Genomic DNA, 13,528 nt, shown 5'->3' on the forward strand with positions numbered 1-13,528 from the left:
GTTGCCATGGTGACGGGGGGTCCACCGGCTACATCAGAGGTCTCCAGGGAGCCAGTTGCCATGGTTCCATCAGTCATAACGTGGAGTGCCAGAGAGTTTCTTGGTGGTTCAGCAGGGTTACTGTTTGCATTAATTTCCAGGTTTGATGACTCCTTGGTGGAAACTTCCCAGAAGACTGTTGACTCAGGTACATGGAGGTCACTGGTGGCAGCTGTGGAAGCCTCAGGAAAGGACATTTCATTGGCTGTATAGAGGTCTGAGGAAGGTGGGGAGATCTGGTGCCTGGTGCTGTTACCCTTCTCTGGGACCCTTGTTGTCATAGGATTGGGGGTCACTGAGTTGAGGTTTGGGGACTCAGAGAAAGTTGAGACCAAGGAAGCAGAGGACCCTCCCGGTACAGACATCTCCAAAGCGGTTGTGATGTGCAGAGACCCCAGAGTCATCTCTTGAGTCCAGATGCCCCCAAAGAGGAGGAAAAACAGGGTCATTCCCATGGCAGCAGGCATGGACAGGAGTGGAGACCTGAGGGTGGGGAAGTTGGAGAAATACAAACACAGAAAGAGCTGAGGGGGGAGAACCTGGCCAGGCCCTCCCCTTCTGCCCACTTCCCTGCTTAACTGCCAGGCCTAAGTTGTGGTTTAACGGCCTTTTCCACCCTTGCTTTTACTATTCTCAGAAAGAACAAGGGAGCAGACACGGACAGCTCTGCCGACAACTGGGACCTGCAGGCCCCCTCAGGCCTCGGCTGCTTGCACTCCAGCAGTGGCCGCCCCTCCTGGCCTTCCATGACCCTATTCAGCCCCGATGGCTCCCGATCCTCTTTTCCCATCATCTACCAGGGTCTTTCCAAGCCACAGCATATTCCCAGGTCCGCAAAGGCCCCTGCCCCCCAGGTCGCACCCCTTACCAGCTCACTTGATGAAGGCACAAGGTTGGGGCCAGGCTGCTCCAACTCCTCCTGAAGCTGGAGCAGGACTGGGCAGATGGGCCCCAGGGGGAAAGGAAGTGGCCCTGGCTCCACCCACCCCACCCCAGCATCCTGCCCCACCCACACTGCTCCCCCAGCTGTCCGTGATGACAGCTCCATCACTTGCTCTTTCTAGGGTCTGAGATGGCACCAAGGGTTCTGGGGTCTCAGCGGAGGCAAGGGGGGTTGGGGTGGGTGGGGGGATCTGGAATGGGGACTTAGCTGGGAATTGGGATGCGCAAGGGGTGAAGCCGGGATGGGGATGAGGGTCAGAGCTGGGGTGATGTGGAGGTGTGCTTGACAACAAGGGCGTGCAGAGGAGGACATGGGAGGGAAGATGGTTTCCTTTGCATTTGTGGTCCCCAAGCTGTTAGGCCCAAACCCAGGGTAGCACCATTTCCTGCCCCAAGAGTTCCCAGGAAGTACCAGGGCAAGAAGAGGACCCGACTCTGGCTGGGGGCAGCGAAAGCATTTGCAGGCTGTGTGCAATCCCTGGTGGGCTCTTGATGACTTCTCCAGAAGCTGGGGGGGGGGGTCACCACAATGGCCCCCAGCTGTGGGGTGCTTAACTAGACGGAGGCGGTTACTAAGCACTCATATGTTACAATTTTATTTTTGTGGGAGACTAATAAAGATGTAGGACTCTATATGGAAAACAGGCTGGAAAAATATCGATTGAGGCATTAATCTAGTTTCTTTGGACAGGTGTGAATAGGGTTCTTTATTTTCTTCTTTGGATGGTTGCTGTTTTCTGAATTTCCTCTAGTTTTTTTTTTCTCCTCCTCCTTTTTTTGTATGTGTATATATATTTTCTTCATTTCTTTTTTCTTTCTTTTTATTTTTTTCAGTCGTTAAGCATCTGCCTTCGGCTCAGGTCATGATCCCAGGGTCCTGGGATCGAGTCCCACATCGGGCTCCCTCTTCGGCGGGAAGCCTGCTTCTCCCTCTCCCACTCCCCCTGCATGTGTTCCCTCTCTCGCTGTGTCTCTCTCTGTCAAATAAATAAATAAAATCTTAAAAAAATATATATTTTATTTATGGGTGCCTGGGTGGCTCAGTTCGTTGAGCGTCTGCCTTCGGCTCAGGTTGTGATCCCAGGGTCCTGGGATCGAGTCCTACATCGGGCTCCCTGCTCCATGGGGATTCTGCTTTTCCCTCTGCTCCTTCCCACCTCGTTCTCGCAATCTCTCTCTCTCTCTCAAATAAATAAATAAAATATTTAAATATATATATCTCTTCTTTGCGAGAGAGATATATATATTTATTTGAGATATATATATATTTATATAAATATAAAGAAATATATATTTATTTGCGAGAGAGAACGTGCATGCGCGTGCAAGAGGAAGAGCGGAGGGCGAGGGCGAGAAACCCAAGCAGACCCCATGCTGAGAGCAAGGCCCAACGCAGGGCTTGATCTCACCACCCTGAGATCATGACCTGAGCCAAAATGGAGGGTCTGACGTTCAACCAACTGAGCCACCCAGGCAGCCCTCTTTTTATTTTATTTTATTTTATTTTTTCTCTTCTGATTTTTTAAATGATTTTATTTATTTATTTGAGAAAGAGAGTGTGAGCATAAGCAGGGGGGAGCAACAGAGGGAGAGGGAGAAGCAGGCTTCCCGCTGAGCGGGGATCCCGATGTGGGGCTCGATCCCAGGACCCTGGGATCATGACCTGAGCCGAAGGCAGACACCCAACCAACTGAGCCACCCAGGTGCCCCTACTTTCTTCTGATTTGCAAACTTCGACTTTCTGTGTATGTCTGGTTTGGGTTTGTTTTTTGGGGGGGGGGGTTTTGCCTTTCTTTTTAAAAAAGCAAAACCGATTTTTATATTGTAAAAGCAATGGTATTTGTACCTGATAAATGATTGAACAGGCTCCTCTCAGGGCCTGGGATTACATCCCGCTCTCAAGCTAACGAGTTAGTCTGATGCAGTTACAGGAGACGCCTGGGGCAGAGACAGAGGACTCCATTACTCACCACAGAACAAGCAGCAGGAGCATAATGCTTGCAACAGTTCTCCTTTCCCTCAAGTCCCACAGGGGTGACAGCAGAGGAGCTTGCCCTGCAGCTGAGGAACACTGAGCTTGGGGCATTTCCCTCTATTTGAGCAAGTGGAAAGCAAGCCTTCTCTTCAGGGAGACATTGCTTCATCCCTCAGAGTTACCACAAACACACCTCAGAGAAATTGCCGGGAGGTAGAGGGGCTGGGGCCTGGCGGTCTCAAAATGCCAGCAGGAGGGTGCAGGGATGCTCAGGGCCTCGGGGGATTGCCTCTCCCGACAGTCAGGACAGTATAAGAGGAAAAGCTCCAAACTCTACCATGGGAGAAGCATTCATAACAAAGTTGTGTTTTGTGTCTGTATTTACATAAGTATATATGCATGTCATCCATATTAAATCTTTTGTACATCCTGTTCTGTACTTACTGAACAAAAGAAAGAAGGAGAGAAGAAAGAGAGAGAAAGGAAGAAAAAAAACCATTCCATTGTTAGACATTTAAGTTTTTCAACATTTTGCTATGACAAACAGAAAAGTACAAATAATTGGCTGAAAAGTAATTGAAGGTTAAATTTTTTTTTAATTCTAAAAAGTCAACAAAAATATTTGTAAGACTACACAAAGATTCCTAATTTCCCAATCTTTAAAAAATTGCTAAGGTGGGGGGAGCTTGGCTGGCTCAGTTAGAGGGGCGTGGGGCTCTTGATCTCGCTGTCGGGGGTTCGAGCCCACGTTGGGTGTAGAGATTACTTAAATAAAAATTTTTAAAGATTTTATTTATTTATTTGACAGAGAGATACATACCGAGAGAGGGAACACAAGCAGGGGGAGTGGGAGAGGGAGAAGCAGGCTTCCCGCAGAGCAGGGAGCCCGATGTGGGACTCGATCCCAGGACCCCGGGATCATGACCTGAGCCGAAGGCAGACGCTTAACAACTGAGCCACCCAGCCACCCCACTTAAATAAATTAAAAAAAAAACAAGCCAAACCAGAGGTTCTCTGGGCGTGGTACGGCTGCTCCTCACCGCAAGCCCTTTCTACAAGTGAGGAGGCCAAGGACAGAGAGATTATGTAGCCTGGCCTAGAACAGGCCAGGCTCAGTGCCAAGCACTTCCCATGTACAGAGCATTTGCTCTTCACAACTACTCTGTAAAATGCATATCATTACCCTCAACTTATAGATGAAGAAAGTGAGAAACAAAACAGCTCAGAGACTTGTCAAGGCTCAGACAACCAGCAATTACTAGAGGTGAGCTTCAAAACCAGGTTAGGGCACCTGGGTGGTTCAGTCGGTTGAGCGTCTGCCTTCGCTCAGGTCATGATCCCGGGGTCCTGGGATCGAGCCCCGCGTCGGGCTCCCTGCTCTGCGGGAAGCCTGCTTCTCCCTCTTCCTCTGCTGCTCTCCTTGGCTTTGAGCTCTCTCTCTCTTTCTCTCTCAAATAAATGAATAAAATCTTAAAAACAAACAAACAAAACAGGTTGGTCTAAGGGCCCAAGGCCCAAGATAAGAATAGCCCAGGTACTACTAGGGTCCGATACTTAATTACTGTGCTACATTTAGAAACATGTTTGTGTATAAATAATTCAAATAATAGAAGGACCGTAGACTTTAAAAATGACCAATCTGTAGCCACCACATAACTGATTCAAGTAAGAATGAGTGTTAAAACTGTTGAGTAGGGGCGCCTGGGTGGCTCAGTTGGTTGGGCGACTGCCTTTGGCTCAGGTCATGATCCTGGAGTCCCGGGATCGAGTCCCGCATCGGGCTCCCTGCTCGGCAGGGAGTCTGTTTCTCCCTCTGACCCTCCTCCCTCTCATGCTCTCTGTCTCTCATTCTCTCTCTCTCAAATAAATAAATAAAATCTTTAAAAAAAAAACTGTTGAGTAAAATTGGGGCAGCAGGGAAAGGGTGCATATATGATATGTTTATAGGCTTAAAGTATCTCCCCACAAGATACGTGTTCATTACCAAGGAAAAGTAGCAGCTTCATGGTTTCGTGGTGGAGAAATCTAGTAGACATCATCTTAACCAAGTGATCAAACGTTTTTTACAAATAGATTTATTTTTAATCTCTACAACAGGCTCGAACTCACAACCCTGAGATCGAGAGTCACACTCTACCAACTGAGCCAGCCAGGTGCCCCCAGCAAGTGATCAAACTTAACACCACCAGTAGTGGGGCAAGCCGACATCAGGAAATTCCAGATGCACTCAGAAGGACACAGCATACTTCTGTGGTAGCTGCAGAAACAATGCAAATCCAGGGGCGCCTGGGTGGCTCAGTCGTTAAGCGTCTGCCTTTGGCTCGGGTCATGGTCCCAGGGTCCTGGGATCGAGCCCCGCATTGGGCTCCCTGCTCGGCAGGGAGCCTGCTTCTCCCTCCCCCACTCCCCCTGCTTATGTTCCCTCTCTCGCTGTGTCTCTCTCTGTCAAATAAATAAATAAAATCTTTAAAAAAAAAAAAAGAAACAATGCAAATCCAAATTGAGGGTCATTTGACAAAATAACCGGCCTGTACTCTTCAAAAATGTCAGTGTCTGGAAGGACAAAGAAAGCCTGGAGACATTCTTCCAGATCTTCGAAGAATAAGGAGATGTGACGACCAAATGCATTATGGATTGGACCCTGGAATGAAGGGGAAACCGCAGAGAGGCGGCCCTGGAATAGCTGGCCACATTTGAATACAGACAGACTGTAGAGCAGATAATGATATTGAATTAACATGAACTTTCCTGAATTTGATAAGTACATTCTGGTTATGAAAGAGAATATCCTAGTTTGCAGAAAATACATGGTGGAAGTTTGTAGGAGTGAAGGTGCACAAGGCAGCAACTTCCTCTTAAAAAGTTCCACACAAGTGGGCGCCTGGGTGGCTCAGTTGGTTAAGCGACTGCCTTCCGCTCAGGTCATGGTCCCAGGGCCCTGGGATCGAGCCCCTCATCGGGCTCCCTGCTCTGCGGGAAGCCTGCTTCTCCCTCTCCCACTCCCCCTGCTTGTGTTCCCTCTCTCGCTGTGTATCTCTCTGTCAAATAAATAAATAAAAAATCTTAAAAAAAAAAGTTCCACACAAGTAATAAAAATAATAATGTAGGAGATAAAAACAAAGGGGACGTGTCAGAGCTTCACGGGTAGTGGAGGATGCTCAGGTTGGTGAACGCGAGGAGATTTGGGGAGAGTGGGGTGCTCAGAGGAGGCATGGAAGCTCCACCTTCCCACCTTCCATGGAGCTATTCTTGAGTTACATTCTTTTTTTTTTTTTTAAGATTATATTTATTTTTTTGACAGGGGGGGGGGGGGGGGGGCACGGGCGGGGGGGGGGGGGCGCGCGGTGGGAGAAGCGGACTCCCCGCTGAGCAGAGAGCCTGATGTGGGACCCGATCCCAGGACCCCAGGATCATGACCTGAGCCGAAGGCAGATGCTTAACCCACGGAACCACCCAGACCCCCCTGAGTTACATTCTTCTAGAAAAAACCAGTATGCTTATATATTTTCACATTTTCCTATTTAAAATTGTACCCTCCCCCTAGCGTGCACTCCCCATTCCCTCCATCCCCACCCCTCCTTTCTCTCCGCAGCACTTCACACCTTCTCATTTGCTGTATTTACTTTCTTATCTTGTTTCTGTCTTTCTGCCCCCAGAACGTAAGCTCTGTGGTGGGACAAGCGTGTCTGCTGCCGTCCCCTCGGCCCCTAGAAGGTACCCAGCAGGGGCTCGGTGATGGGGGATGTGCAGTTCTCTAGCTGAGAGAAAGAGAGGGCATCCAGCAGGCCAGGGGGGTGGTGTGGTGGGGAGGGTTGCGGGTGGCGAGGAAGGGGTGGAGGGGTGGGGACTGCGGGCACCGGGAGCGCAGGGTTGGGGCCTTCACAGCCCCCGCCCCCCACCGGACCTCCACAGGGAGGTCATCCCAGGTGGTCGAATGTGGGCTTCCGAGCAATGCGAGCCTCTTGTGTTCTATGACGAGATCTCTTCCCACCCAGGCCCCCTTCCTCCCAGGCTTGGGACTTGCAGCTCTGACCTTCTGCAGGTCTTTGAAGGGCCATTTCCTGCCAGACACCACAGCAGATAGGAGTTGGCGCCGGGCTCCCCCCCTTGCTTCGAAGCGCGGCGCCAGGGAAGCCACTGGAGGGGGGACCGGGGCACCCGAGCTGAGTCACCTTCTCTCTGTGTGGCCTAGCCTCAGGCATTTCATCCTTCTGCCTCAGTTCTTCCATCTGTAAAATAGGGATAATAATGCTATTTTGCAAAGTTTGGGGAAGGATTAAATTAGCTAGTGTGGGGCCCCTGGTGAGAACCTAGTATGTAATAGCTGATGTAATAGGAACCGAATTGATAAGTCCAATTCTGATCTTCCAGGTCAGGATCCAGGGCTCCAGGACTTGGGCTTGCTCTGGGGGCTTGGGGCCCTTTTTTCCCATCCATAACCCTGTCCAGGAACAGGACAGGCAGGTAGCCCTTCTCCTCCGGGCAATTTCCATCTAGCCAGAGAGATGTCTATGTACTAATTTATTCTGAACATGATATTTTTAATCAAAGTAATGACATTATAAGTAGAGAATTTATCACGAATGGCAATTCTCCTCCCCTTTCCTTCCCAAGTCACGGTCCTAGAAAAAACATTTTTTAATGCTTTTAACTTATTCTACTCTTGGTTCTTCTGATGGGTCCGTATCCCTAAACAGCCTGCTAATTCAGCTATTTCTTACCGTATTCATTTTGCCTGCCAGAATCTAGCAGTTTCCAGCTCAGTTGAACATTTGACCCACTGGCCCTGTCCCACTTCCCAGGTCAGCTATATCCTTCTTTTTTAGGCCCTCTGTAACTATAACTAAAGTTGTTTTTGTTTTTTATTTTTTTTTTAATTTTTTTTTTAAAGATTTTATTTATTTGCGAGAGAGAGAATGAGAGACAGAGAGCATGAGAGGGAGGAGGGTCAGAGGGAGAAGCAGACTCCCTGCTGAGCAGGGAGCCTAATGTGGGACTCGATTCCGGGACTCCAGGATCATGACCTGAGCCGAAGGCAGTCGCTTAACCAACTGAGCCACCCAGGCGCCCTTTATTTTATTTTTTTAAGATTTTATTTATTAATTTGACAGAGAGAGACACAGGGAGAGAGGGAATGCAAGCAGGGGGAGTGGGAGAGGGAGAAGCAATCTTCCCGCCGAGCAGGGAGCCCGATGCGGGGCTCGATCCCAGGCGCCCCTGTTTTTGTTATTTTAAATGGTAGCACTGGCTACGGTCAATTGGTTAAGCTCCACGGCACAGTTGTTAAGGGAGTAGACTTTGAGGCCAGAGCTTCTGAGCCAGACGCAGGCTCAGCCATGGGCTGAGTGTGTGATCCTGGGCAGCAGATGTGTCCTTCTCGTGTCTGAGGTTGCTCATCCATGAGAAGAGTTTGGCCGTCGCAGGATCTGCCAGGCAGCCCAGTCTTGAGGATTAAATGAACTAGGACACGGACAGCGCTCTGAACAGTCCCAGGGCCTCTAAATGCCACGTCCACGTGGGCTGTAATAAATCCGCCATTGTCACTGTGTGGCTTCCCTTCCTTTAGCTCTCTTCAATTCAATTTCTGTTATGTGTACATTTGCTTTTATAAGGCTCTAGGTAGATCATACTCGCGTTCTCTTCTGGCATCCTCTAGAGCTGTAGTATCCAGTACCGCAGTCCTAGCCACATGGGGCTATTTTAATTTAGATCAGTGAAAATTAAATAACGTTTAAAATTCAGCTCCTCCTTGGGCACCTGGGTGGCTCAGTCGTTAAGCGTCTGCCTTCGGCTCAGGTCATGATCCTGGAGTCACTGGATCGAGTCCCGCGTCGGGCTCCCTGCTCAGCTAGGAGCCTGCTTCTTCCTCTAACCCTCCCCCCTCTCATGTACTCGCTCTCTCTCATTCTCTCTCTCTCAAATGAGTAAAATCTTAAAAAAAAAATAAAATAAAAATAAATAAAATAAATAAAATTCAGCTCCTCTGTTGCAACTAACCAGTTACATTTCAAGTACTTGAAAACCACATGTGGCTGATGGTTACCTTACTGGATAGAACCCCAGTAGCATATTTGCAGCATCTCACTGGCTGGCCCAGAATTTGAGTCTAACAATGAAAAACTATTAATTGTCTTCCTTTTTAAAGGTTATATAATTTGGGGGGCACCTGGGTGGCTCAGTCGGTTAAGCAGCTGCCTTCGGCTCAGGTCATGATCCCAGGGTCCTGGGATCGAGCCCCGCGTCGGGCTCCCTGCTCAGCTGGGGGCCTGCTTCTCCCTCTGCCTCTGCCCCTCCCCTTGCTCGTGTTCTCTCTCTCTCTCAAATAAATAAATAACATCTTTATTTTTAAAAAGGTTATATAATTGTGTTCAGTGCACAGCCAATACTCTACTATGATTATCTACCCTGAATTATACATCTTTTAATTTTTCTTAGAGTTTCTAATTGCTTTTCATAATTCCTTGCCCCCTGCCTCTCCCTATTGCTACACAGCTTCATCCTAGAACCTGTGGCTCTTTCTCTCCCAGGTGGGCTCCCCCATTTCCTGCACCCCACATCCTCCTCTTTCAAAGGCTTATCCTCTCATTTTTATTTTTATTGTATTTGTAAATGTAAGTTCCATGTCCAATGTGGGGATTGAACTCACAACCCCGAGATCAAAAGTTGCATGCTTTACAGACTGAGCCCGCCAGGCGTCTCCTCATTTTTGTTGGAGGACATCCTCAAATCATTTCCTAATAAAGAGACCTTCCTAAGAAGAAGGTAAACTTTCTGATTTATCTTTCCCCTAAATATGCCTTTACTTTATTCCGACACTTGCTTGATATAGAATTCTAGGCTAAAAATTATTTCCTTAGAACCTAGAAGCATTGTCTTATTTTCTAGTAGGATCTGAATACTTGATTTTACTGAGCAATAGTTTGATGCTCATCCAAGAGTTTTTCTCAAAAAAAGGGGGGGGGCAGGGACTTGAAAATCCCACCTCTAAGTTAGAAAGCCCTACTCCAGTACCAAAAGCCCCAGTTAGTGTTTTAGTAGCTCACTCTGAAGGATGAAAAGACTTTGAAGAACTACCAGACTTTCAAAGAAGCCCTGCAAAGTGGAAATAAAGCACCAAAATGAAACTACCCCATCAACCATTCTGGCCCCCCCCCCGTTCCTAAAGAACCCCAATTGGTTCAGAGGCCCGCCCTCCATGCATATCAGGAACACTGAGCCCTCCTTCAGCCCCAGGAGAAGCCTGATTAGGGGCACCTGGCTGACTCAGTCAGTGGAGTGTGTCACTCTTGATCTTGGGGTTGTAAGTTTGATCTCCACGTTGGGTGTAGAGATTACTTAAAAATAAATAAATATAGGGTGCCTGGGTGGCTCAGATGGTTAAGTGTCTGCTTTCAGCTCAGGTCATGATCCCGGGATCCTGGGATCGAGTCCCGCATTGGGCTCCCTGCTCGGCGGAGAGCCTGCTTCTCTCTGCCTCTGCGTCTCTCTCTCTCTCTCTCCCTGTCTCTCATGAATAAATAAATAAAATCTTAAAATAAATAAATAAATATATATATAAAGAAAGTTTGATTAATCTAAAGGAACTACCCTCACCCTAGCCCATGATTAGAAAGGGAAATGTGTCCCATATATAGTGAGATGAAGGAAGGGAGAGAAATGAAGGAAGGGAGGCTTCTTGGAAAGTTTTTCTTTATTTTATTTTTTTCTTAAAGATTTATTTATTTATTTATTTGACAGAGAGGGACAGTGAGAGAGGGAACACAAGCAGGGAGAGTGGGAGAGGGAGAAGCAGGCTTCCAGCCGAGCAGGGAGCCTGATGTGGGGCTCGATCCCAGGACCCTGGGATCATGACCTGAGCCGAAGGCAGACGCTTAACGACTGAGCCACCCAGGTGCCCCTCTTCTTTACTTTTAAAAGAAAACCAGGAGCACTGATTTCCCTCTCCCACTAGAGATGATTAAAGACACGTCCAACAACTCTGAAAGGAACCAGCTCTTAGATGATGATAATATGAGTGGCAGAGCAGGGAGACAAAGAGCATGAGATCCCTGAGGCAGTGTAAAAGCTGGATCAACGGGCCCTGAATACCACCTATCCCCTTCTGTGGTCTTCCTAGAAGTTGGATCTTTAGTTATTTGTAGTTAAGAGCACTGAGGCACCTGGGTGGCTCAGTTGGTAAAGTGTCTGACTCTTGATCTTGGCTCAGGTCTTTTTTTTTTTTTAAGATTTTATTTATTTTTCAGAGAGAGAGCATGCACGCATAAGCAGGGCAAGCGGCAGGCAGAGGGAGAAGCAGGCTCCTTGCTGAGCAGGGAGTCTGATGCAGGGCTTGATCCCAGGACTCCGGGATCATGACCTGAGCCGAAGGCAGCAGCTCAACCAATTGAGCCACCCAGGTCTTGATCCACAGTTGTTGTGAGTTCAAGCCCCACGTTGGGCTCCACATTGGGCATGGAACCTACTTTAAAAAAAAAAAAAAAGAATGTAGTAAAGAGTGTATAAACAAAATGAAAAATAATCTTTGAGGAAACAGTAGAAGTTATATAGCGAAAAAGGAAGGAAGGAAGGAGAAAGAAAGAAAGAAAGAAAGAAAGAAGAAAGAAAGAGAAAGAAAAAGAAAGAAAGAGAAAGAAAGCTCTGATATTCTTGGAGAATTTGAGAAGATATTGCTTCCTTAAAATAAGAACAGGATGCTATTAAAAAGGAAGAGTAAAAGACTGAATTCTTAGAAATTAAAACTGCGATACTGAATTAATATAAGTATTAGAATATAAAATCAAGAAACTATCTCCAAAAATAGAACCCTCCAAAAGTGGAAGGTGGGGGAGAAAATATGAGAGACAATATGTAAAACCACATTATTTCAGGTAAAGCTATGTGCTATAACAAAGAGATCCAATAATGTGGCCAAAAGAATAAAGTAGATTATTTCTCTCTTTTTTTTTTAAGATTTTATTTATTTTTTGACAGACAGAGACACAGCGAGAGAGGGAACACAAGCAGGGGGAGTGGGAGAGGGAGAGGCAGGCTTCCCGCTGAGCAGGGAGCCCGATGCGGGGCTCGATCCCAGGACCCTGGGATCACGACCCGAGATGAAGGCAGCCGCTTAACGACTGAGCCACCCAGGCGCCCCTAGAAGTCTTTTTTTAAGATTTATTTATTTAAGGGGCGCCTGGGTGGCTCAGTCGTTGGGCGTCTGCCTTCGGCTCAGGTCATGATCCCAGGGTCCTGGGATCGAGCCCCGCATCGGGCTCCCTGCTCAGCGGGAAGCCTGCTTCTCCCTCTCCCACTCCCCCTGCATGTGTTCCCTCTCTTGCTGTGTCTCTCTCTGTCAAATAAATAAATAAAATCTTTAAAAAAAAAAAAGATTTATTTATTTAAGTAATCTCTACACCCAACGTGGGGCTTGAACTCACAACCCTGAGATCAAGAGTCACATGCTCTACTAACTAAGCCAGTCAGGCACCCCTGTATGCCTGGAAATCTTAAACATCAATTTCAAAACATTCTGTTGGTGAAAACTTAGCCAGATGATCATGCCTAACTGCAAGGAAGGCTGAGAAATGTGGTACAGCCATGTTCGCAGTGGGAGAGGGGATAATTGGATTTTGGTAGACAATGAGTAGTGCTCACCACGGAGACACAGCAGATCAATTCAAGAGGCTCAAGCCAACCATACCAGGAGGAGACCACCAAGAAACCGGAAGAGGGATAATTATCAGAGAAATAACATAAGACACACACTCAGCTGAAAAACATACACTTTCAGACAGATCTCAATAAAAGACTACTTGGTTAAATTTATTCCTATGCATTTTATTTTATTTATTTATTTTTTAGAAGAATTAGTAGAAAGTCTTTTATTTATTTATTTATTTATTTATTTGAGAGAGAGAGAGTGGGCACACAGAGGGGCAGAAGAAGAGGGAAAGAGAGAATCTTTAAGCAGGTTCCATCCCAGTGTAGAGCCCAACACAGGGCTCAATCTCATGACCCTGAGATCATGATCTGAGCCGAAATCAAGAGTCGGACGCTTCACTGACTAAGCCACCCAGTTGCCCCTTCCTATGTATTCTATTTTCTTTTTGATGCAATTTGTTCTTTTTGATGCAGATTGAAATACGGGCCCAATAAAAGAAAACTCGTGCTCAGACACTTTACAATCCCAAAGATGTCACTTATGATTGACCTCTTTCCTAAGGAATAGAAGGCAGCTGAGTCCAAAAAAACATAGATGAAATCAGAAATGAAAAAGGAGACACTACAACTGATAATACAGAAATACAAAGGATTTTGAAAGACTACTATGAACAATTACATGCCAACAAATTGGACAACCTAGAAGAAAGGGATAAATTCCTAGAAACATACAACCTACCAAGACTGAATTGTGAAGAAATAAAAATACCTGACAGACTGATCAACAGAAGGAGACTGAATCAGTAATCAAAAACTTCCCAACAAACAAAAGTCCTGGACTAGATGCCTTCACTCATGAACTCCACCAACCATTTAAAGAAGAATTAATACCAATTGTTCTCAAACTCTTCCAAAAAATAGGAGAGGAGAGAA

General features: G+C 46.9%; 1 protein-coding gene across 1 annotated transcript in view; it reads right to left on the reverse strand.

The window, feature by feature from the left end:
• SPN (sialophorin) overlaps window positions 1–968 on the reverse strand; it is a 2,581-nt gene extending 1,613 nt beyond the window's left edge. The window contains exons 1-2 of the mRNA XM_044915108.1: window positions 908–968; window positions 22–522 (exon numbers count right to left, since the gene is read on the reverse strand). Of these exons, the coding sequence (XP_044771043.1) occupies window positions 22–506 (485 nt within the window). The 5' untranslated portion in view covers window positions 507–522; window positions 908–968. The remainder of the gene's footprint in view (window positions 1–21; window positions 523–907) is intronic.
• Window positions 969–13,528: the final 12,560 nt, after the last annotated feature.

This window comes from Neomonachus schauinslandi, chromosome 5 (assembly GCF_002201575.2).
Source record: "Neomonachus schauinslandi chromosome 5, ASM220157v2, whole genome shotgun sequence".
In the NCBI taxonomy this organism is placed as follows: domain Eukaryota; kingdom Metazoa; phylum Chordata; class Mammalia; order Carnivora; family Phocidae; genus Neomonachus; species Neomonachus schauinslandi.